General features: G+C 31.7%; 1 protein-coding gene across 1 annotated transcript in view; it reads left to right on the top strand.

Annotated features, from left to right (window-relative positions):
- The window catches only part of LOC143249299 (protein O-mannosyl-transferase Tmtc3-like), a 126924-nt gene extending 107866 nt beyond the window's left edge, over positions 1-19058 (top strand). The window contains exons 14-22 of the mRNA XM_076498899.1: positions 561-695; positions 1496-1578; positions 7244-7316; positions 9180-9266; positions 9852-9928; positions 12241-12361; positions 12630-12731; positions 13808-13891; positions 14744-19058. Coding sequence (XP_076355014.1) covers positions 561-695; positions 1496-1578; positions 7244-7316; positions 9180-9266; positions 9852-9928; positions 12241-12361; positions 12630-12731; positions 13808-13891; positions 14744-15016 — 1035 coding nt within the window. The 3' untranslated portion in view covers positions 15017-19058. The remainder of the gene's footprint in view (positions 1-560; positions 696-1495; positions 1579-7243; positions 7317-9179; positions 9267-9851; positions 9929-12240; positions 12362-12629; positions 12732-13807; positions 13892-14743) is intronic.
- Positions 19059-27289: the final 8231 nt, after the last annotated feature.

Below are 27289 nucleotides of genomic sequence, written 5' to 3'. Positions count from 1 at the left end.
TTGTTAACACTGGTAAGCCTAAATCCGACAATTAACAAGCTTTTAGCCTGTATTTATTGAATCAAATAATCTATTTAATTTATCGTACACTCACTGCACATTGAATTATAACTAAGCCTAAAGAGCCGTTACATATACTACACCTAATATAACGTTATGCTACCACATTACACTATTAAAATTCAATAAAAAGCTCGTACTTACTATTTTCGTCTCCAATCTTACTTAATATAGTTAATTTTTGTTACTCAGCTTTACTTTCTAAAGACAAAAATAACAAAGCCAGATAACATTGAAAAATCCACACTATTATCAAAACTTAGCTTTTGTACGTCTTCAAAAATGTCCACACAATAATATAAAAGATTGAAATGGCGTAATCTAATTTCTGAAGTTTAACTTGTTTGGTATAAATATGAAGATTTTTCAGAACACCCACAGTGTATATAACCTGTTCAGGGAGTTAGAAAATAACATTTCAGCTCGCCAAAATATCTATAGAATTTGTGTGGGACAGTAAAAATACCAATAAAATAATTAGAATAATCGTTTCTCGGCAGGCAAAATCCCTTCTCCCAAAGTCCAGTCGTATCAAATCCTCAGAAGCTCGTATTACTCAAACTCACTTACAACTGTTTCTCAATCTAGCATCACTGATTTCTCGTAATAACACCAGATTGGAAGAGGCTGACGCGGTAAGTGTTTCTTCTAACTTATGTTTCTTTTTTATAAAAAGAAACACAAAGAGACAAATATGTGCCTATATGAGTGTTTGTATAGACGATTAAGTCATCTAGTAACTAACATGTGGTACAGAACCCAAGTCATTCTAAAACATGAAAATACAAACTCTAATATATAAAAAAATACAAACAATTCTATTTTCAAGAAAAAGTTGTGTATTGTAAATGTTCTAGTGATTGTAATTAAAAAAACTTTGAAATAAGATATTTGACCATGTTGTTTTATTTCATATTTATATTAACTATTTTTGTTTCCGATAGTTGCAATATTTTATTTTTTCTTCTTATAGGACAAAACATAATTTATTTATTAAAAACTTACCTTCATAAAGCCAATAAAGAACAAATGCATATATACTTCACTGAAGCCAACTGTAACAGAAATTGACCCGCATTGGTTTCTTCATAATAATTCGCCGTTGTTATTATATATTTCGCTGTTTCCAATAGATAAATTTAGCTTCCTCTGATACAGAAGTAAAAATTTCGTCATCAAAGTAGATGAATGTTTAGAAATGTGACTAATTTCGTCAAAACTTCCGATCATCGATGATCTAGAAAGCACTAATTTTCTTTGAACTTTACCCGTCTTATTTTTTCAATTCAGTAATGTTTTTTACGGGAGTTTATAAAGTTTGAAAACTGCATTTGTTTGTTGTCTACTTATAAAACTCGAAGCCAATTTAATGTCTATATTTATTCATACATTCTACTTATGCATCATACATCATTTGTATTACATTTATTTTCAGCTATACCAAGAAGCGATCAAACTGAGATCTGATTACACCAGAGCTTACCTAAATCGAGGAGATTTCTTAATGAAAATTAACAGGTAAATATTTTGTTTCATATATATGTGTGTGGGAATGAAAGAAGCCAAAAAAATAAAAAGAAAACGCTTCTTCAGCGTTAGATCGCTAATAAATGTGTAATATTTTTAAGTGCAATCTTTCCTACACCCATGAAATTACGTTTATTGTTTAGGCATCTTGATATACATGAGACACGATAGCGTGCTACTGGTAATTAGTAATATAATTCTGTGTGCCCACAATAATCTATATATAGATTGTTTCAAAATAAATATACCATAAAGCAAGTTGAATAATAAACTTCTACATGTCTTCTATTATTGGCTACAATCAATCTAATTCTGCATTCAAATTATGAGAACACATTTTCCACTGTAACTCTAGGGATTGATAAGACAGTATCACGAATACGAAATTTCAGTTTCTCAAAATTCTTTGGTTTGTTATGGCAGACTTTTGTTTCCAAAAAGCTTCAAAGGTAAATGTCCAAAAGGGTGGACTCTGACTAACTCTTCAGTATCTCCAATATTACTCAAAAGCAGGGTCTCTTCAGAAATCTGCAATAAACTACGTTAATAAATAACAATGATAAATAATATAAATAAGAACAATAATAATTAACTTCAATAAAACTTACAAGTCATCAGAATATATTTCGCTTTCGGCATGGCCAAGCGTGTTAAGGCGTGCGACTCGTACTCTGAGGGTCGCGGGTTCGCATCCCCGTCGCGCCAAACATGCTCGCCCTTTCAGCCGTGGGGGCGTTATAATGTGACGGTCAATCCCACTATTTGTTGGTAAAAAGAGTAGCCCAAGAGTTGGCGGTGGGTGGTGATGACTAGCTGCCTTCCCTCTAGTCTTACACTGCTAAATAATGACGGCTAGCACAGATAGCCCTCGAGTAGGTTTGTGCAAAATTAAAAACAAACAAATATTTCGCTTTTAATTTCATTGTTAGCTCATATAATAAAAGTTTTCAACTTTCTTTTTCGATATATTCATTTCGGGACATTCTGCATATTTATTGCAAAGAGATAATTTACGATGTATTTAAAATATGTTATTAAAAGATTTGGTGAATGGTTGAATGACATCTATAAGCTGCTTATTTTGTTCATAGTATATAATAGAAGTCGTTGCTAATATTATGGCAGAATATTGCAAGGAAACCATCTAGATAAGCTGGTTAATCGAACAAGATAGAAAATGTTGACTAGGTTATCCCTTAATCTTCTTACCAATTGCGTATACTTGCGTAACGTAAAAATATTTCGTTTCTTGGTCAAAATAAGTTTAAGACTAATTTCAATACCTATCTAATACAACTGGTATAAGGTTAAATACGTCTAAGATAATATAATCTGATTTTTAACGTTTCCTTTATTGGTATTGTTTCTCACATTCGGTGGTCGATATACTTTTGCGAATAAAACTACTGTTGATATAATTTTACATTATTTCGAAAATAAATTACTTTTATAAATCTGACTTTATTAGGTTTTCAGAGGAACAAACCCAAATTAATATACAAGTTTTCTATATATTTTCAGATTTGTACTCAATTTACATCATGTTAAATTACGTATCACAAGAATACTTACTAGGCTTAGCTTTAGACTCCAAATAATTATTTTAATTAACCTTATTATGCAATAAATATTCATCCTGTTCTCATTTTTTTTTAGTAGGTAAACAAATAATGCCATGTTAATTAATAAAGTTTAGGCCTACTTCGAGGAAACCACAAGTATATATAGGTACAAGTTTCGAAATTTTGATGTGTCAAAAAAAAGTTGGATTGTGGAAGAACTCAGGAAAATGTTGAAATTTGTGTTCATTTAAACTTTCAGTGGACTTAATAGTGGATCTAAACTTTGTTTTGGATTACTTTATGAAATATAAATCGTGACTAAGGCTCTTCTTCCATCCGAAGGTGTTTAACAACCACCATCGTAATTCCAGTAACACAACTATTCCCTTTGTAACATTGAACACAACAGTTTAGGTAGCAAAATTCAATGGAAGAAGGACAATAAAAGAACACGTAATAATATCTACTGTGATTTGGCCTACAGCCTACAGAATACGTTCACTTCTTATGTATCACTAGCTTTCACTATATCAACCAAATAATTATCATTCCTTAGCATTGATACAATGGTTTTATCCGTAATATTGGTCAACTTACTTCTTTGTATACAGGACCGACGGATATCATAAGAATGTGTAGATCTATAAGCTTTATAATATAAAGAAACGCATTTATACACAGATTGAAATGAACATGTTAATTTATCTTCCAAACCACGTTTCTACATAAGAGTTAAAAAAACTGCCCTCGTTGAGTTCATGAAACATAATGGTAGTTTCTTTCTGCCAAACACTGATAATGTGCTCTTTATTTCAGGAATATTTGCTTATCTTTAGCTAAACTTGTTTATTATATGTAAATACAACTTACGTACTATAATAAAACTGATCAGATGTCGTTTGGTTTATACGGATCAAAATAACGTATAACCGTGACTTTCACGGTTTCTAGAGCTAAAAGCGCCTATTTTTAATTTTTAGTCGACTAGACAGCAATAAATCATTTTTGTCTGTTCGTATGTTTCAGTCTGTGTGTTGTTTTCATTTATATAAAATCAAGGACATCACAACAATAAATTCTATAAACGATGATATGGTGTGGTGGTTAAGGATCTTGACTCACAATCTAACAGTTACAGGTTTGAAGTTTCGTCACTGGATAAACTCACTCTTTCAGCCATGGAAACGTTATAAAGCGCATAATGCAAAACAAACCTATAAAGCATGGTGTATGCAAGAACGATATGGAGCGAACCATACTTCTCTCTCTACTTCAATCGGATAGAACTGCTTTATTTGTATATTTGTTTTAGAACAAAGCCATACTGAGTTATTCGCTGTGTCTAACGCGGGAAATCAGAATCTGAATTTTAGCTCTGTAAGTCCGTCACTTTATCGCTAACCCAGTGAGGGACATTTGATAGACATTTTGTCATCTTTCGTGTCGTCATTTCTGCCATCCTTGATTTCATGCGGAAACTACGTATCTTGGCAAGTCTTCGGAGTTTGATATGAAGCTGTAGTACGTTCTTATGATGAAAGTTGTATTAAGAGAACTTGATAATGATGAGAACGTGAAACATTTAAAGACATTTACTGTCTGTTATTTGTTAATAACTGTTCAATTTCAATGGCCTACAGTGGTTTAGCGATAAGCTCGAGAACTTGTGACGCTAGAATTCGTGGGATCGACCCTATCGGAGGATACAGCGCAAAAAGAAACTTACATATAATAACCTTAATCCTCTTACTGTTAAACAAGTTTTGCTTATTGTGTTCATCCGTCATTTGGAAACTAGTTCCTGAAATAAAGGTCCAGCATGGCCAGCTGGGTTAAGCCAGTCGACTCGTAATATGAGGGTCGTGAGTTCGAACCCCCATCGCACCAAACAAGTTCGCTCTTTCAGCCGTGTGGGCGTTATAATGTGACGGTCAATCCCACTGTTCGTTGGTAAAAGAATAGCCCAAGAGTTGGCGGTGGGTGGTGAAGACTAGCTGCCTTCCCTCTAGTTTTACATTGCAAAATTAAGGACGGCTAGTGCAGATAGCTCTCGTGTAGATTTTCGCGAATTAAAAAAAAAATCCGGACATAGTGATCTGATATTTGAATTTATTGTCAAACTGAGAAACACTATACGTTAAGTTATTATGAAAAGAAAATCTTGCAATAAAAGTTTAAAGTAGAACTCAGAATATTTATCCAATTGTACAATAATCCGTCCTTGAATAAACCATAAATACATGGTAATTCAGTTAGCTCGGTAAACCATAAAAATAAATCACTTTAAGAATGATTTTAGCTAAAATTCAGTCAATTTAAGTATTTGAAACTGCATAACTTTTAGACAAAACAGATAAGAAGTTCCAAATCAAAGATTATTAATGTTTGAAAACATTCATATTTCAGGTCAGAAGTTTATTGGAAACTCATGGAACACATCTGAATTAAACACTGTTTTCCTACATCAAACAGAAAGATGACTTTTAATTATGAGAGAATGGCTATTTAACATTTTCAGATAATTGGAAGCAGTATTAGTTCGAGGACTTAAACTGAAATTACTAAAGACCAGTTCTATTTAAACATCAAATAATAATACTTGACATTGGCATCGCACATTTAAATGAACTTTAATGCATTTTTCCGTAAGTATGTCAGGTTATTGGAATGAAGAAGGCAGTATCAGCTACTCCACCGATTCAAATGTAATTTCTTCTTTATGAATTTTCTTGTCTGAAGTTTTGAAAGTATTTTCTTTATGTCATTTTTTTTTGCTTTGTCGGCATTTTTATTACATTTATTCTCGTTTATAGATAGGCAATGATTAATTTAATTTTAGTTTTGTTTACAACTGTAGAAATATTAATAACCAATAAAGGTATGCTACAGTTTTATTGAATTACAAAGATATATAAATTTAAGGATACTAGGAAATGAATTCAATGAACTTTGATAGGAAAAACAAGTTGGATGAATCCTGTATAAAAATAGGAAAGTCTGCATTGTTTCCTTCAGTAAAAACAGAGGAGTTATTATATATCAACAAGTAATTTAGAACTATGTAAGAAATCGAAAATACCACCAACATTCAGTCATGTAATACATCTCATTTTGCTTGGCTGTCAATTTGAAGAAGTGATATGAATAACCAATTCTCTGGAGTAAAGCCTAGAACAGGAATCTTCTCATTGAAATTCAAAAAAGATGTAGAATTGTTATCTTTTATGCCATGAACTACATAAATCCTACGTATGCGGTAAGATGTGCGCATGTTAAATACACAAAATATATGACAGACTAAAATATTTGGAGACGTGACAGAAATATTGGATAAGTAAGCTTCACTCTTTGTAAACCATAAGTAAACACAATACGATATTTTAAACTACGATACATTCTGAAAACAACGTGCAAACTACATTATAGTTATGCTAAAGAATTGGAAAGAAACGATCAGTTTATACAATGTAAATCTTGCATTATTTTTTTTTAAAAGGGTTAGTTTAGTTTGTTTTGAATTTTGCGCAAAGCTACTCGAGGGCTATCTGCGCTAGCCATCCCTAATTTAGCAGTGTAAGACTAGAGGGAATGAAGCTAGTCATCACCACCTACCGCCAACTCTTGAGCTACTCTTTTACCAACGAATAGTGGGATTGACCGTCAAATTATAACGCCCTCACGGCTGAAAGGGCAAGCATGTTTGGTGTGACGGGGATTCGAATCCGCACTCCTCGGATTACAAGTCGAGCGCTTTAACCACCTGGCCATGCCGGGCCTATAAAAACGGGTAAACGTGCATCTGAGAAAGATATTTTAGAGTTTGCTTGATAAAGACGGTTACTTCCGGGAAGTTAGTAATTATTGTAAAAATCTTACAAATAATTACGGTTTGTGTTGAACTGGCTGGTGTAGCACATGATTTAATCTTTTTTACTTAACATCAATGTAACACATATTTAACATGAGATTAAGGGGAACATAACATTCCTCACTGATTTTTTTCACTTGTAATTGAGTATATTGTCTAATATTAAAGCTGCTTTATACCTTTTAAGAGCTATCTGATTTTAAGCTTCGAAACTGCTATGTTTCAGAACGAAAGAAGCAGAGGCTATGTACGAACGAGCGTTACAGTATGATACTCATAACCCAGACCTTTATCACAACGTAAGTAAACAAATTGCACTTGCTTGATGAGATAATCGATAATTTCCATGGAACACTAGTAATTAGTCATTTAATAATTATACAGTTTTCTTGTTCTCCTCAGCTAGATTTAGCAGTACCATTTCTTTTTACGAAACTCCTATTTTAAATTTATAAATAATATAATGTCTGATATCATAAGCACTTGCAGAAGTGTTTCTCTAATTACCAAATGAATTTCGAATCACATTGTTAATCATTATGATATATAGCACACACACGCGGTTACATTTTACTTCTCTATATAACCTTTTATGTTATTTGTAATGCTTTTATTTGCACACTTTAATTTTTTCTATTGACAAAATACTGTTTTTTAACGATCAGAAGTGTTTTAAGCAGCATATGAATTGAAAAAACGTCGATTCGATAGATATCTAATTAAAATACATGCGAAATGAGTACAAAAAATAAAAGAAGTAATAAATGAACGAGTATGCGTTATGCTACGTCTAAAAAGTTCAAAATTAGATATTTCAATTTTACTTAAAAATTTTATTCACTGATAAAAAAGTAAAGAGCGTTCGTCTTCTAATAGGTGAAAATCATGAGAAATATGGTGAGTTGAGTAACGTGACAAAAATTCTGAAGTCCTCTCTTAACATTTAACTACGTTTTCTAAGTTTAAACACTTAAAGGCACGTCATGCATAAGTAAAACCTATTTTTTGCTCCAATTCTGAGAGGAAGAGATGTACTAATCCAGCAGAAAAGATTCAGTGCGCAACATGTGCATTTGGAGTCAACTAAGATAAAAGCGTTAGAAATATGTTTACCAGATCTGCTTTCAATTATCCCTCGTTTGCAGACATGACAGTGATGGCAGTACACTGCAGACATGACAGTGATGTCAATACACTGCAGACATGACAGTGATGGCAGTACACTGCAGACGTGACAGTGATGCCAGTACACTGCAGACATGACAGTGATGCCAGTACACTGCAGACATGACAGTGATGCCAGTACACTGCAGACATGACAGTGACGCCAGTACACTGCAGACATGACAGTGATGTCAATACACTGCAGACATGACAGTGATGGCAGTACACTGCAGACATGACAGTGATGCCAGTACACTGCAGACATGACAGTGATGCCAGTACACTGCAGACATGACAGTGATGCCAGTACACTGCAGACATGACAGGAATGCCAGTACACTGCAGACATGACAGTGATGTCAATACACTGCAGACATGACAGTGATGTCAGTACACTGCATTTCTGTAAACGACGAGCGTACAACGATAATGGTACTTTTTTTTAAATACAGTGTTTTCTTGTTTTCCCTTTGTTTCTGTTACTTACTGACTTAGTTAAACTAGTTTTAATTAAAATAATATTTGAAAATTTGAACTACTCAAAACCATACTATTAGCTGTTATATTAACAATATATTTAGTTTGATAGTTTCTTCATTATACTTAGCCGTAACTATAGTATGTGGGTTGGAATTATATATCTTGATTTGTGTTAACTTCCTTTATTCGTAAACTAATATTCATATATTATGGTAGAGGATATTGAACACTATTCTCCTACTTTTTAGTAGTTATTAGACAGGTTAGGTTGTATATATATTGCCATTTAAGTTGTTTACCTTTTTTCTGAGAACTTGTTCCAGTTAAGTTTAAAAAGCATGACAATAGCAAAGGACATTTTGTCGGGTTTTTTTACCTGTTTGGAACTTCAATGTACCACTTCATTCAATTAAACACCTTACCTAATACATGGCGGGCAACACTGAGCCCCTAATTGATGACTGTGTTTTTTCAAAGCAGTAAAAGCAGGTAAGTGAAGTATTATTTATCCTCCTCAGCTCGGAGTATTGTTAATGGACCAAAAGAAAAATCAAGAAGCCTTGGCCATGTTTAACAGGGCGTTAGATATCGACCCGGATCACGAAGTAAGTGCAACTCGATATCTTAGGATGAGTAAAATGGTTTTTGTTTTACTACGAGCAAAAAGAAGGAGCCCACGCTACACTAACAGAAGTATATGAAATAGACTAATGAACATTTAATAGTTTTAATCTTATATCTATAAACTATAATATAACTATTTATTTTGGTGAAACTTTCAATATTATCAAATAAACGGAGATATTGGTTTTGAAATAATACACTACATAGTGTTTTTAGAAATAGCCTCTTTACTTAATTAATAATTTGAAACCCTTGTTATGTTAAACAAACATTTCAAGTATTACTATAATAGTTAAATATATAATATTGAACAAAATTGTAGAAATAGAAGAGTTAATTTGCCCAGAAAACAGATTTCAGATTCTGTTAAAATTTGACAAGCAGTATAACTATTTTTCCAGTATCGTTAATTTTAAAACAACAAAATATAATTATGAAAAGTGTTATTGGCTAACGTTTTCGTTGTTACACGTAAACAAAATCCTTCTATTGTATAGATAATTAATTAATTAATTATTTGAGAAGCACTCAGCCGAATAACATTTTCTCTCTAATTTGATCTGTAGCAAGCTATAGTAAATTCTGCCATTTTAATTCAAGAATCCGACATGGCTCTTCATCATAAACAGCTTGCAAGTGAGAGGTAAGAACACGTGAACAAAATTCCAAATAAATATATGTGTGTGTTACTTTTCTAATTATTGTGTTAATTCTGCTACGTTGAAGATACAGATAATGACTTTCCTTTTGTTCTGTTTATCAAAATGTTCCTCTGTTTGAGATTATATCCCTATGTAGGTTTATATCGAACTATCTAGCTTGCGGTAAACACACCACTACTGATTGATTATAGACGTATAGCAATAGGTACCTTAAAACACTATTAAAATCAATGAAAAGCTGCGTGCTTGATATTATTTTCTCTATTTAATCAGTCAACGAGTATTAAGGATCGTATGCAACACGGCAGATAAAATTAATCATCTTCATGATTAAGAATTTTTTATTTCTAATACATTTCTCACAAGTTTAATTTTCAAGATAATCTACTTTCTAATCTAATTTTAATAAACAACACAAAATATTCTGAAAAAAAAGAATAAAACAGCTGTTTTTTCAACTTTTCTACATTTACGATACAGAAAGTTTAAAGAAACTCATATATTTATACGTTCTTTATAGTATTAATCTCGGAGTACGTGATGTTCATACGCACTCTCCTTTTCTATTAATATACGATTTGTTGGAGATTTTCAAGAACAAACTTGTGATATAGATAAAGCAGCTACTGTATTTTAGTGCAAGTTACCTGTAATCAGTCATGTTTAATACGAATAACTTACGTCACACCTGTATGAAATTACAGATAGCGTATAATCATTTAGTTTTTACTTCGATTTCGCACATCATATTTGTAATTATTAGAACCTTAAAAATGTAGTAGCTTTTCTTATTTCCTCTTTATGTTTTGTTAAATCTTATTTATTTTGCAAACTTTCTAGATTAGTTATATGATACAAGAAACGGTGAAATGGCACAGGAAGAGTATGAGTTACAAAAATATTCCAAGTTTATATTATTGGATAACATAAGCTATCTTTTTTGCGCATAACGATTCATATTTCTAAAGACAAAGTAATTCAATACATCACAGCACAAGATATAAGGTGAATGAACTGACAATTTTAACATGAACTTGTGAAGGAGGAATAGTTTCATGCCACTTCCCCACGAATAACGCGAATATGAAAACCAAATAAACACGTTGATAAATTTGTGCGTATGTGGATTACGAATATTAAGCCGAAAGAGAATCTTCCTGAAAGTCAACGGTCAAGACCTTTATCCGAATGTCGAGTTATATGTAATATAATTTAATCGAAAATGAAATTTTGAATGCTAGTTTAAATATAAAATATTCCAGAGTGATCAAAGGTCAATTTCTTCATTCTGATACGTAATTACACATTTCAATATGCATTCAAATATTAAGATTATTTCAAATGTTGATATGCACAGAAAAAAAAAGTAAAACTGGTCAAATACTGAACCCATCAAATGTCATTTAACTATTTCTTAGAACAGAGGTTCCCTACCTTCCTTAAAAACCTCCAGAACATCCCGAGGGCCCACCACCCAATAAATCTAATGATACTGAGTAGTTAAATAGCTAACAGTGTTGTGTATTTGCTACGATTCACTGACACTTCTGTTCTATTGTCCTTCTTCATAGAGACAGTTTACTTGCACGAAATGCTTGCTGTAATATTAGTTCAAAAGCATGGTCAGAGCTACTATTAAAATGTTTGTGCTTGTTAGCAGAATCTTTCACACTTGGAACACACTCGAAATAAAGATCAGAAGAGAACTTTATAAATCATTTTATAAAATTATAACAAATTATCATTTAAAAACAAGTAACATATCTAGTAATTTGTAAGTTGTTTGATTTTTTGTGTCGTATCATGAATGTCCCAGCTATAATTATATGAATTACAAGGTAAATACATTAATGTATATAAGTGAATCATTAGATACTTATAAATACATATTATTATATATAAAGTGACGCAGAGGCGACGAATTATGAAACAAACAAAAATAAATAGGCAGACAAAATATTAGAATACACGTACAGGGTTAAATACATAGTGTATAAACAAACGTAGAACTTTTAACCATATAAACATCAAAAGAGATATCAACAAGCAAAATAAAGATGTATATAAATATACATATATAAAGTACATGAACACATCATTTTATTTGGTGCAATATGAAAACAAGGGTTGCCACGTTATCATGATCAAAATACAAATTACAACTTAATTAGTATATTTCAAAATATAATTCGAAATTTCGTAATAATTTCTCAAAACATTAAATTCTCGACATCAGCTTTCAAAATATAAACACACAAAGAATTATCTTAACTGATGTATACTTTTCTCGCAGGCTGCGAAAGATGGTAGAAGGAGGTAAACAGAACGAATTGATTTACTTTAACCTGGGGATGTTATCTCTAGAGAACAAGGATATTCCTGGAGCTGAGCAGTGGTTGAATAAAGCTCTACAGGTAATGTGATTTCATATTCATGACCTACTTTAATATTTGTCGTTTTAAAGTCCAGATACAAGAATGATACTCATTGATTATGTATATATTTTGAAATACAGATAGCATTATACTGTAGTATAATGTATCATTTACATACAATTTCAATATACACTAAGTTCAATATATGGGTATCCAATTTTTATTGGATGAGTAACAAAAACAAATTATAATTTATGAAGCTATAGTTTCCAAGAGTTGTGCCTTTTTTTCTTTCTTTTTTATTTAGATTAGTCCAAACCTCCGAAGTGCATTGTTCAATTTAGCACTTCTTCTTTCAGAAGACGGGAGACCACTAGAATCACTTGTATACCTTAAAAGGCTTCTACAGGTATATAAAAAACAAGATTTTAGAATATGAAATATTACATTCTTTTGTGTGAAATAGAAAGCTGCCAAGTAACAAAACTGTGCTTTTAAGTTTTTCTTTTGCAACGCCAGCTCTTAGTGGAGAGCTGGGTAATCAATTTTAGCTATCACGTCAAATGAACTTTGTGGTTTGAAATCAAATCAATTGAAAATTTCGCGAAAGTAGATTCTTTGAAATCACCCGATCCCCTCAGATGATATATGAGTTTGCAATTGTGAATCTTTTATATTTTGAAGCTTTTAAAACTAGTATGGCTAGGTGGTTAAGGCACGTGGCTCATAACCTGTCGTGGGTTCGAATCCCAGTTCCACCAAACATGCTTGGAATAATTGCCTAAATTATAAAACCTAAAACGCCTTATGCGTTTAAACTTTATTGAAAGCTCTCACGTCACTACAGTTAAAAAGTAACACGAATATTTATTATATTTTAATCTAAAAGACGAATACATTTTTCTCTCTTTCGTTGTAGACAAATTTGTAAGAATCAATTAGATTAAGTTCAACAGATCTTATCAAAAGCAATATTTATAGCTTTGATTTGTTATTTGGAAATTTTGCTTTTGAATGTTTCATCTTTTTCCAAAACATTTTGGCTGAAATGCGAAGAATACAAAATTAAAGTACATGTAATTTTTTCCATGTATAATATGTATCAAAACCCATTTAAGATGGGGACTGAATATGAAGTACACATATATAACTAAAATGCATTTGGTGTACTAAATAAAAGATTTCCAAATTTTTCACTTAGTGTATAGTCTGAATGCAATGCACACAAAATTCATTTGATTAATCAATAGTCATAATACATATATATTGTTTCTTACAATTTCGTTACAGATTTTATTGAGAATCTGTTCAGCATGAGATATTAATTTAAAGTATACACCATTTAAAGGTTCTTGTTAAACTATACAAGATATATTAAGCAATTCAACGCGCTAGGATACAGTGATTATTGTACCAGAAATTGTTCTGCTTATATTTGGCTTAACAAAAACTTGAAAATCGGTATTTCTCTCCACAATTCGACAGAACCAGCCAGACCATGTGAAAGGATTAATATTAATAGCAGATATTTACGCAGGACATTTTGGAGACCTCGAGGCAGCTGAAGAGGTATTTTTATCTTTATTTATTTATTGTTTTAAACTGTGTGCAAAACACCGTTTAGTATTTTATCATGGATCTCAGATGTACATACTGCGCACCTTGACGGAGGGGATGTATCTTATTTTAACCAATTATTTTACTTTGTGTATGATCTCCACATAAAATCCAAAGACATTTTTTCAGCTTCTATTTCAAAATCACATCAAGATTAACATGAAAGCATTTTGCAGCCCAAAACTTCATTTTTTCATTATAATTAAAACATAAATTTAAAGTTACAAATATATTTTTTATTTTTTTAATCAATGGATTCTTATTGCTGTGTTTTCAGTGCAAATCTGCAAAATGGGTCTTTTGCACTCTGTTCCACCAAGTGGAATCAAACACCAAATTTAATCATTGTAAATTCGTTAATCCACCGCTATCTCATCAAGGAGCTTTTTACGGGGATGGGATAACATAAAATAAACGCATATTCTTATAAATTGAAATTTATTCGAATAAAAGTACCAGAAAATAACCGTGTATTTGATCATTTGTAAACAATGATGTAATACGAAAGATATTGATCAAAAGGACATATATAAATAATAATGATGCAGTAGTTACGTTTTTCTATTCTACATCTGACAAAACTCAGTTAAAGACGAGCAATGATTAAAAACTGAATGATAAAATCTAAAGCGTCCGTGATTTCTTCATTATTATTTTAAGAAGTGATTTAATCTTCTGAGATGAGTTGATATTTTTAAACGTTTTTATTGGATTCCCACGTCGGTTGTTTTTATTTCATATTATTAGTTTTTATTACTATATTTTCCTAACATTAATATTTTTTTATTCACCGTGTACTTTTAGTGCTACAAAAAAATTCTCCAATCAGATCCTACCAACATTCAGGGGCTGCATAACCTTTGTGTAGTCTATTATCGACGTCAACAGTTAGTGGAAGCTGAAGCTTGCTTCGAACAAGCTCATGTACAAAGTCCAAATACGGAATATATACGCCAGCATCTAGAGATAACAAGACGCCAACTCCAGCAGGTGGCAGCACAGGACGAGAAAGAAAATACTCTGAAAAGCATACCATCTGTTCTCCAACAAATATCAACATCTCCGACAATAAGGTGACAATGCGTTCAACTGTTCACCAACTGAAAACTAAGGTCACGTACATTTATGAGCAAACCACGACGACAAGATGGTTCAAAAGAAGTTGACAAATATTTAAGTCATTACTCTCTCTATTTTCTTTGGAAACAGTGATATAATAACCAAAGTAAGGAGAAGAAAATGATGAATATTCTACGTGCCAACATTATACGATCAATTTGATTTATTGGCCTTTACATATTTGTGTGGTCATTATTTGACTAATGGTTAAAATTTTTTTTTTTCCTGTGCTACAAATTATGAAAATCCGTTTTCAGGTTGTTTACTCTAACAACAATGATGTTCACACAGTAATGAGAGGGTACTGTGATATCCTTGGTTTCATTTGGTTGCTCGCCAAACACATATATTTCAAGATTTACTCTACAAAAATGTTACACGAATTACATTTTTAAGGACTTTTTCACACAAAATTGATTATGCTCTCATGCATAATATCATAACCAAGTGGAATAACTGAAACTTAAATCACGTTATCCATCAATATTGTTCTGCTACAAGTTAATAGCTATTATCTTAAGTTGTGAAGCCTATTTTAGCGTATTTTTAGAGATAATAAATGTGTATTTGTTTCTACGTGAATGACTATCATATGGTTGAGAAGAAATGTTATGACAACAGGTTTGAGCTTCTTAGAAAATAATGATTTTTGAAATAGATGAAAGCAACAAGAAATTCCTCAAATCTCATGAATAAATTTGAAATAGCGTTCAAATTGCGTAGTATATCATTCTTCTTGGAAATCAATCTTAGAGTGTTTGTTGCCCTTGATTTAGAAGTAAACTACACTGGATACTAACTATAAATATTTAAATTTTAAATTATTTTTTCTTCAATAAGCATTTTCGTCAGAGCTTAGTGTGTTTTCTTTATGGTTGAACTAGTTCTTAGAGTGTATCATCGAGCTTTACTATCTCAGCTGATACAAAGTGAATCAAAACCCGTAAAATACAGCACAGAGTTTAAAAGATGGAAAATGACTGTGAAGCTTCCATTACAGAATTTACAAATTAATTCCATCATCATATAATTACCAATAGAAAATTGTATGTCTAATCCATGAATATAGCACTAATTTTTATTCTACTGGTTCATAACATAAGAGAACATATTTTGTCATCTATTTGATTTTGAAATCCTTTTGACACACACAAACTATTGTTATTTGAAAAAAACTAAAACAAGTAAATTAAAACAATATGTAGGTGGTAATTGTCTAGGCTTTCCAAGTATTTTAAGTGTCAAGGTATTAATATTGATGAAAAGTTGAAAATAAACATTGTATGCTGTAATAGCCTAATGATTTCTCCATTATATATGTCTTATCATAACAATGTCATTGGTCAAACTAGCAAATTTTATTTTTCTGATCTTTTTTATTTGTCTTCTAGGCTCTTGAAAAATAATTTTAATCACGCAGAGTAAAATTATAAACATTTAAAATAATTAAAAGCTCGTCTGTAGAGAAAACTAACGTTGCAATTATTTTTATTTAGGAAAATGTAATATTTGTCTGGATCTAAGATGGATGGATGGGCATTTCTTTTTATCAACATTTAAAACGCCTGACAAAATCTAAAACATATGTTTCTTTATGAACATTAATTTGATATTAATCTATTATTTGTCTCTTAAAATGTTTTACTTTGAATTTATTACAAGTATTCTATATTTCTGAGTCGACTGCTCATTTTTGTGGTAAAACCAAAACCAAAATCTTGTCTAAAGTTGGTTTACTATGGTGCAGTAATAAGTGAACCAAACTATATTCGCATCATCTGAAAAGAAGGAAAAAGCTCTGTTCATGCAACTTTATTGGCAATGAAGAAAATTATTCAAAATGGTACCGTACAACGTAAGCCAGGTGTGGTTATTCTACCTGACTGTGATTCCAAGGATTCATGTCTCACATCCCGTTGCTGTAAAATCACACTCCGCATTGAGAGACTGTGGATGCGTTGTAAGAGCGATAGTTAAGTCCAACTATTGGATTAGACAAAAACATCCTAAGTGCTGGTTGTGGATGTTATTAACAAGCTGTCTTTCTTCCAGTTTGTCAGTTCAAAATTCGAAACAAACAACCATTTAATACTTTCGTCTTTAGCTGATAGAATACCTTTGTTGTTGTTTTTTTAATTATCTTACAAAATAAAACATTTAAATAAAAGTTAAATAGAGCAATGGTCTAATTTTTTCAACATTTTAGCTATTTTGTGGAAAAATCTCATTAGTAGAATCATCAGACATTTCGATAAAACAGAATATAACGTAAGTATAATCATTACAATTTAGACTCAACCAGTAGTGTTTTTGACAAATGTTTTTTTTTTTATTGTTAATCCAAAAGTTACCGTATGGATTGCCTGCATTTTACTCATGACGGGTATCTAAACTCAATTTTTAAGAATATAAGTATTCAGACTTAACGCTAAGCCATCAGGGGAGGGGTGTCTCGTACTATTAGACAGTTATGTAGTATGATAAATCATCTTTTCATGATTTTAATGGAGACTATTTTCCTCAATACCTTAAAATTTGTAGATTATACCAAAAGCAAAATAAATTTGTACTTGACACGTTAAACATTAATTTTTAGGACAAGCTAAATGTAGGTGTGGATCCTAAATTTGTTAGCAGTCGAATGGAATTTAAATAGAAATGTGCAAATTATTAAAAAAACTTTAAAAGATATACGAAATAGTTCACTTTTCCATAAAAGTATATCGTATGTTACATCGAGATATACAAATTAGAACAGCTTAATTTTATCTTTACTAGAATTTTCTCTTGGGCGTGTAAACACGTCTGGCAATATGCAAAAAATTCCATGTAAGTTCAACCGATGATAAAAGTTTAATCTTTCCCTGAGAGATTAGTCCTCTGACGATTAACAAGAAAAATATTTTTCTGTAAAGAAATAACCACAATGAAAAACATAAAATTAACCGTTACGGACATTGTACGAACCGATATGTCATGCACAATTTAATTAAAATTAAATATTGACATTCAGGTGATCCGAAGAAACGATTCTTCTAAATATTGGAGCTTACTATTCTTAAATGAAACCAAAAGTCGAACACAGTTATTTGTGTCTATATGATGCAAAAAAATAAGATTAACATAAGAGATGTAAGTTTATTTAATCTTTCTTAATTACTAGATAGAGTTAAAATTCTTTACATTAATAATTTTTATAACTTTAGAAAAAGGCTTCAATACAGAGGGCTAAAGACGAATATATCAAAAAGGTTCTTGAGTTCTCAGTTTTAGACTTGTAATACTGATAGCCTTGCTTGCATTCAGTGATTTAGATGTGGGACTGTGAGATTAATACAAATTCTAAGCCATGCATGATATGTGGTGTGATTTCATGTTAAATAATAAATACCAATATTATTGATTGAAAATTAGCTCTGTGGAATTTCAAAGTAAAAATTGTATAAAGAAACATTCAAATCAAATGAAAATGCTTGAAAAACTTCAGTTGATTTTAGTACAAATTTACCTCTGATCTGTAAACTGGAAAATTTTAAGTCTAAGCATTCGTACTATAGAAGTGATTGATAACTTTTTAAGCAACTAAATAATAAAACTATGCTACTGTGTTTTCTCCTGTTTGTCCTCAAATATTATCATATTTTAAAGATGCGTTGTAAGACCTTGTACTAACTAACTTACTTTAGTTTAAGGCATGATTTATCGAAGTTTCAACTATATCCACGTATAAATAGAAGCTTATGTGATCATTTTTTGATTAAGGTAAAGTATTGACTTTCTATGGTAATTTAAAGTCTCAAATTGGTTCGTATGTTTGATACGGGAAATCTACTTTTTCATTACTGTCGTTAAAAAGTTTTATTATCTGATGTTGGTACGTATGCAGTTATAAAGTAAATGTATGAGCTTTTGAGCCAAGAATTTATATGATACAGAAATATTTTCTATTACGCAGCATTAGTGTTGTCAAACAATTCATTTCAACGTACGTGTATATTGTGTATCCTTTCTTTTGACTAAAATAAACTTGTAGTTTTACTCAATTAAAGAAAATGAATCTTGTCACTATTTCTTATTATTTAACGGTTACAGTTGCACTGGTGTCATGATATCATTTAAAGATGGGGAGGGGCTGTACATGGGTTAAAATATTTCTCTTCAAATGACTTTAACATGTGAAAAGTGTCCTCGTTAACAATACGGACCACTTTAACAAGGAAAAAATTGGGGATTGTACAGAGTACAAAATAAATAGAAATAGCGAAAACGAGAGAAAATAACTCTGTTTATATTAACTTATTGAATAAAACCTCTCAGTTAAGAAGCCAAATGTCACAGAGGACTTTGACCTAAGGACGTTTGAAAATTTTTGATCTAAAATACACATAGTTATGTTAAAAACACCACATGTGTCAAACTTTACTATTACATGGTGTCCAAAAACTGTTACTATTATATTCACTTTGGATATGATAGAGAGTTCTAAAAAATGCTGACAGCAATAGAGATGATAAATATTTATTCTTAAGGTTTGAAACTTGTGCAATTAAGTTCTATTATGAATCGGCTTAAAGCAATTTAAAATGAAACCTAATATGTTTAGATATTTTATGTTTAAGAGCTGATAGGTTTCTATCCTTAATGTTAGACCATTAATCGTATTATAATTATTATTTTTTATTTGACATAACATCCTTAATATTGTTAGTTAGTTTTTAAATACACGATTGTTATAGAAAAATACCAGTTATTTATTCTCACTAAAATTTTAGTGTTACGTCTAATCTGCATCAATCAGGCGAAAAAACAAAATTCAGTTACAGTTTTATTGAGAACTTTTCCTCACAAACAAAAGTGCTGTGCGAATCTATTAGGTTAAGAATTAGTTTAAATGCCCAGGAAAATTAAAGAGAGACGAAACACAGAAAAGCGTATATTCTCCAAAGAAGAAAATCAAAGACTGAATATCTTCTAGCTATTTCATTGGTTAAAAGTTATATTCAACGTATACTAGTTGTCGTATGAAGTCTATTGCATAAGCACTAAGTCGTCTAATTGCGACAGAGACTTAAATGCATCTTATAAGAACAATTTACATATGCTAATAGAGTGACTTGTCTCTGGCGCAAGTTGTGTCGTCAGACCAATACGTTTATCGCCTACAGATTTGGTTCACTGGGAATTCCCAACTATTAATTATTCAATAGTGCAAATCCTCCATAAGGTAACTTACAGCTGGTGAGTTGCACTGTATATAAAGACTTTCAGCTGTGAAACAAAATCATAATAGTTTTGAGAAAGGAGCCTTCAGTGTTCTTCATGGAAGTGGAAAATGTATGTAAGTCAACAACAGACTCTGAAAATATATACCAAACCAATCTAAGAAAACGCCCCCGTTTACAAAGTCATTACCATGGTAACAAAAGAAAATATTCAATACAGGCGAGGTAGTGAGACTATTTAAAGGTTGTCAAGATGTGCAGTCTAAGATGAACTTTCTCAGACACTTGTTACGACAAAAATCACGAGCCGCTCAACCTTTCGCAGTTAACGACGGAAGATGTATTCCTAAGAACAGTAGTGGACATCATTATTATAAAGACTCTTACTTATAATTGTGCTTCACAATAAAGCTAAGTTTTGCTTTTGTTTTCTTTGTTGTTTACTCAAGGGTTGTTTTGAAACAAGTAGGAAAAAGGAATAGCAAGGTTTTTTTTTGTTCAAATGACAGTGAATAGCTTTCAGAGAACGTAACCTTATAAATATTATAAACACACTTGCAGAGAAAAGGAAGAAACGAAAAGCCCTACACTTTTTTATTCGGCAAACATTTCCATTACATAAGCATAGCTTTCAAAAACCTAAACGTTGATCTTTTGGGAAGAACATGTTTTTTGGGGTCTGAACACATAAGACTCTAATTTAAGAGTTGCATTTTATATAATCACTGATTTCTTTTTTGTTACATTTTGTGTTGTGTACTCGAAATGTAAGTCACAGCCAGGATACTGATGACATAAATATGCATACTGACATAAAAACACTAATGAACCGCACAGCCTTTTGATGAACCACAATCTTATTTATTAATAAACGGCATCAGCTCGATTCATTTTCAATTATAATCACAATTTCCGCGTTTTATTTATTTTTAACACGTACGTTAAGTAAAAAATAATAATAATAAAAAGAAAGGTAACAGCAGATTGTCGTCTTACTAAAATTTGTTTTTAGACGCTAGCCGATATTGGTCTGAATATCAAACATAGTTTAAAAGTCTAACGACACTACTTGAGCGAATAAATACAGAATGTTTATACAATAAACAAAAAGAATTACTCGCCAAACTAAAGCTAATTTATTACACAACGTTTCCGACAAAAGCTTTCTTAGTGAGGAGCAGATGCATTCGATTCTCACGAAAGTGTCATGATAGTTGAGATAAAGTGGTTTCATCAACCGCATTGAAAGACAGCTCTGTTTCGCTTCTCATTCAGATGATAAGTTCATATTTACATTTTCAAAGACAAAGTGTGAAGGCTACAAATAAATTATGTCTGAATGAGAAAATTTATTGAAGAAGGAACCTCTCAAAGATACTCGCCTCTTTAAGAAAAACAAGCTTTATCCGTTTGTATTATAGACGACAGAAAGGGAATTCTAAATAGTTTTTCGACATCAAATGAAAAAAAAAAAGCCTTCTCTTGTCCTATATGTCTCATAAGGCACTATATTTATCATACAATGTATAATCATAAATACATATTGTGTGTGCGTATAAGTCCATATGTGTGTGTGTGTGTAGCAAGATATAGATGTAAATCCTCCTTTTAATAGGATAATTACATCATTTCTGGTGGTTTAAAATGACCGATCTGTGATTCAGTGAGCATCATTGATTTTAACGTTAACATGGAGAGCTGATATATATAATAGTTACAAATTTTCCAAAGCAATAAATCCATAAGGTAATTCAGTTCTCACGTTCGCTGAATTAAAATGATTACATTACTCTTTGTACAAAATATTTTTCTAATATGTGCTTTTGTCCATTATAGACACGATTATATCGTAAATAGCTAAGCGCCATTCTGTTTGTTGATTTTCAGATAAAAGTAAAAATAAATTATGTTTCTCGTGACAACATATTGTAATAAGAAACACGTGGGAACTTCCACATAGTAAACACTGAAAATATCTTCAAAATGTATTAGGAATTTCTTGAAGTATTAATTAAGTTATGACAATTGGAATATTAAGAAACAAGAAAAAAAGCCTGTAGCTTCCTTCAGCATTATTACAAGTATTCATTTTAACAGTTTCTGAGGATCATAAAATGCTTTATTGAATATAACCTATAGCAAATAAACGATCTATTTATGTAAGAGCTGTTCTTGCTTATTTAAATTTGCTCAACTCTTTACAAGAGCTATCTCCACTAGCCGTCCATAAATTTGAAGACTAGAAGGAATTCAACTACCGATACCAAATACTACCAGCTCTTGGGCTACTCTTTATCAAAAATACTTGGTTTTAAAATCATATTATTCCACACACACACTCCATACCAGAATGGACCAGTGTGAACGGTGACGTGATTGGAACCAACAAGCGCTGTCAGACACAAATGATATTTTTCAAAGATTCCAGAATGATTTTTTACAATACTAAGATATTTGTCACATTCAACGGTGAGTGGATACTTTACACTTAGGACGGCCTCCAGAAAAACTTGTACTACATCTACAGTTATCAGCAACTTGGCACACAAGAGGGCGAGTATAGAAATATCATAAATAATAATTACCCCTAAATCCCATGTATTTTTTTTTACTTTATTTCACACGAATGATAACTTCAGCAGAGATGATATTCAGTGAGTGAACATGAGTTCGAATCTCTTTTTTTTTAATTTTTAAGAATGATCGAAAATAACCTTATTAATCATGTTTAATAGAGCCACTTTTGTTGACATCAAATGGACTTTCATTTACAACTGGATAAGAGAACTGGGACATGTTGCATCTATGTCTTTACAAGATTAAGTCCCCGTCCTCTGTAGGGGTTATGAGTTTGAAAAAAAAAGTGTGAGTGAATGCCATGGTAACTAACACAAAAATAATAATTTGAAACAATGTATTTTATTTATAACATCACATATTATTACAGTATTCATTATTACCTCACCAAATGTTTTATGTAAGCTTTAAGAACTCAGTATGTATATAATTAAAACATGGTATACACCGTGTGATGGTCACGGTGACTTTGTAGGAAGAGGTAGCACAAAAGCAGTGGTGGTAGGGATGCTTTCTGTTACACGAGTTAAGCACCTAACTCTCTTAATGTCCTTCCACAGTGCTTCACGTAATTAATTACTTGAAGGTCTTTGGCCGCAGAAGTGTGTTACGGGCCGAATGCAGCTCGAAAAACATGCCATAAAAGGTGTATTAAGGCGTTCGACTCGTAATCTGAGGGTTGCGAGTTCGAATCCCCGTCGCGCCAAACATGCTCGCCCTTTCAGCCGTGAGGGAGTATTAATGTAACGGTCAATCCCACTATTCGTTGGTAAAAGAGTAGCTCAAGAGTTGGCGGTGGGTGGTGATGTCTAGCTGCCTCCCTCTAGTCTTACACTGCTAAATTAGGGACGGCTAGCGCAAATAACTCTTGTGTAGCTTTGCGCGAAATTTAAAAAAACAAACAACTTAATTACCTTATAACGAAATAAACATGAACGGAATGCCTGCTTACGCATGTATATACAAAACAAAAATATTATAACGAGATTATGAAATCAGATTTATTCTTTTATTTTCGGCTCGCGTTGCCGTATTTAACTCAGAACAGATAATATGTGTAGTCACGGATCACAAACGTGTTGGGAATATTCCATCTTCCACGCTAGATCCAGACACCGATGTCGAACTATACGACAACTAAGTAGAATCAATTAAGGATGAAAGGTTGATTGCTTGAACCAACAACGTCTTACCCCTAAAGTGTTTTGCTATCTTCAACTAGTTTGTGCGTCTACATTAAGGAATTATGGAGTGCAGTCTTAGTAGCCTTGCCCTACTCATGACTGTAATTCATACATATAAATATAGAACATATTAATTCACTGTTTAGATATTTTCAATCAGACTAATAACGAAATTTTATTCAAATGCTGTATTATAATTATAATTCAAAATTAACATAAATAAAACGTTGCTTCTAGATTTTAAACAGTTAATTATTAAACTTTCAACGCTATTCTATGGCAGTCATCAAGAGTCAAACGGATGCACTCATAAGAAGCACGGGTTTTAGACATTAAGGAGAAACGTTCGTTTAAAGTACAGTGCACGCGAAACACATATTTTAAAGACGAAATTTAAACTGGCTAACATAATTATATTATTTAATTAGATAAACTTTAAATTCTAACCTACTTTATCAACTGTGAATTAGCTAAAAATCATGACTTATCACTGTTTCATATATATGTTTAGTTTTAATGACAATGCACTAATTCTAATTTAAAACATCCAGTTTACAAAAGGCAGACGCTTGCAATGTCCATGACCTTTTAAGTGATAATTATTATACTTTTTTCTAGAAAAATTACAAACTCCAAATAAACCTTTAATAACTCGAACATAGAAAATAAAACAAACAAATAGAGATCAGTACAAGACTAAATTTCACGCAAAAACATTCTTCAAAACTAAATAAAACGAGTAGCTTCCAATTACTTAGAAGCATACACCAAGCATTAGGTAAGAACATATTTTTCATCTGAGAACGTGATAAAGGGCAAAAAACATGGTTGAAGGGTTTGCGATAAAAGTACCATTTTTGTATTGTTTTTCAATATTAGTTTTTTGTTTAGGAACCACTATTGAACACAAAATACTACTTAAGCAGATGGTTACCAGTTGATTAGTTTTCTGATTATTTTGATCTTGAAAAATAAACGTGAAGTTGGGTTCTGCAACATGAAATATATTATAGTGATTAATTACCCTTGCATTTGTTCGTCAATTTTCGGGTTATTGTCTTTATCTTTAAAATTCCTGATGAAAGCTGGGGAAAAACAGAAACAATTTCTCATTTTGAATTTACTTTGGAATCTGTTTTATATCAAAATCAGTTTATTTGTTTTATTTTCTAGTTTTTTGTTGTTGTTGTTTTTTTTTTTTTTGCTTTGTGTGAATGTTGCTTCATTTTAATTTAGGTTGTAGGCCGGGAATGTCCCAAGTTGTAGCGTGACGAAATCAAGATTCGAGAGTTTATGATTCGTATCCTGTTCCTGCAAAAAACGCGGCCTGCACTATTGGGACGTGCCTGCATTTTAAGAATGACATCAAAACCCCAAGAGTAATTAATAGACGTTGTTGACTGTCTACCTTACCTGTAGTCTACAGATTCGAAAGTAGGGACTGCCAACCGTTATTTAGATCTATGCGAATATCCGAAACAAACTAAACTAAATCTTTTCACATACTACTTGCAAGTAAAGAAGACATCACTTAAAAACTGAGAAAGGTCTCTCGACACAGATTGAATTAAGATGTCAATGGTTGATCCCATGGTAACTTAGCACGTGTCGTATAGGCTGAGTGAGTGCTTTGGGAGTGAGAAACATGAGTTATAGCTCCGAGAGATTTTTATTATTCAAAAACTATTCGTAGCACGCATGACCTATTCATATCACAAGAAAATAATCTACTGAATAATAAATGAAAAGTTTATGCTGCTAACTGTAAAATCATTAAGTACACAAGCTATATTTATAGTTGTTACAAAAATCATTCACTTCCTGACTTCAAAACTGCTTTTAAACAATGCAGCAAAGCATAGGCCCAGGATGAAGTTTGTATTACTTCACATATACGACATTAAAATAGATTATTTAGCAACGTAGTTGAATGTAAATAAGTAGAACGTTAATATTTTGTTTTGGTAAGACTTTTTTAAATCAAAGTATGTATATACTAATACCTTGTGCAATCTTGTACAGTCAAATGTAGGTTTTATCATATATATTTATGTTCTAAGCAGGATACTGTCTATGTTTAAAGTGCCTTATAGGAAATTTACGTCCTTATATTTTTCTAGGGTTGTTTCGCTTCCTTTATCCATTTTAAAAAATAGCTGTTTTTTGTTTCTTCTTTCTGTTTTCTAATTACTGGTAATGTTATAAAATATTTGAAGTCTCTAAATCACTAATTAAAAAGTTTTAATTAACAGGCCAAGCGTGTTAAGGCGTTCAACTCGTAATTCGAGGATCACGGGTTCGAATCCCGGTCGCACCAAACATGCTCGCCCTTTCAGCCGTGGGGACGTTATAATGCTACGGTGAATCCCACTATCCGTTGGTAAAAGAGTAGCCCAAGAGTTGGCGGTGGGTGGTGATGACTAGCTTCCTTCCCTATAGTCTTACACTGTTAACTAGGGACGGCTAACGCAAATAGCCCTTGTGTAGCTTTGTGCGAAATTCAAAACAAAAAGAAACAAACATTTAGCTATTATTTTATTTTTCGTCTACAGTGTAAGCCTAAAATATTATTTTTGAAACTTGGATTAATGTAAGTTTTTTTTGTTATTATTTTTTCTTTCTTTTCATTATAAAATACCTAAAAAATTTCATTTCATACAACAGTTTTATAGTCACACAGTACAAGTCAAAGCTTACTTACTATTAGAAAATATAATATTAATGTTACGACTGTCATCCGAGGGGTATATTTTAGTTCATCAAAAATTATATTTTACAAGCCTTTTAGAATAACACTTTCACAAGTCAGAAAAATTCTCACACGGAAGAAAACACAAAGAAATTAAGTTGTACTTTAAATGTTATACTGTCCTTAACATTATTGATTGTTAAAATAACAAAGTTCACAGTTTTTAGCTAGAACTTGTTTCTTGTTGACTAATTTAAGTTTCCTAAAGATATACCGTTAATAATGTAAGTGTAAACCTACCAAGACTGACGTGTGGAAATAGAATTATCATGTCTGCTTGAGTCTACTAAATCTGATCTGTGTTTTAAGTGTTGATATATCTGTTCAGGTGTAGTAAGTCTGATCTGTTAAATTCTAATTATTCTGTCTTGAGTTTTAAATATTATCATTCCAATTAAATCATAGTAACTCTATAACGTTTTAAACGTTTTTATACGTTATTATTAAATGTGTCTTGTTTACTAAGTTCCTCTTTATGTATAATAAGGCTGTCTTGTGT

The sequence above is a fragment of the Tachypleus tridentatus genome, chromosome 1, assembly GCF_004210375.1.
Source record: "Tachypleus tridentatus isolate NWPU-2018 chromosome 1, ASM421037v1, whole genome shotgun sequence".
In the NCBI taxonomy this organism is placed as follows: Eukaryota; Metazoa; Arthropoda; class Merostomata; order Xiphosura; family Limulidae; genus Tachypleus; species Tachypleus tridentatus.
Note: the sequence above shows the minus strand (reverse complement) of the source record. Positions and strands in the feature narration are given on the sequence as shown.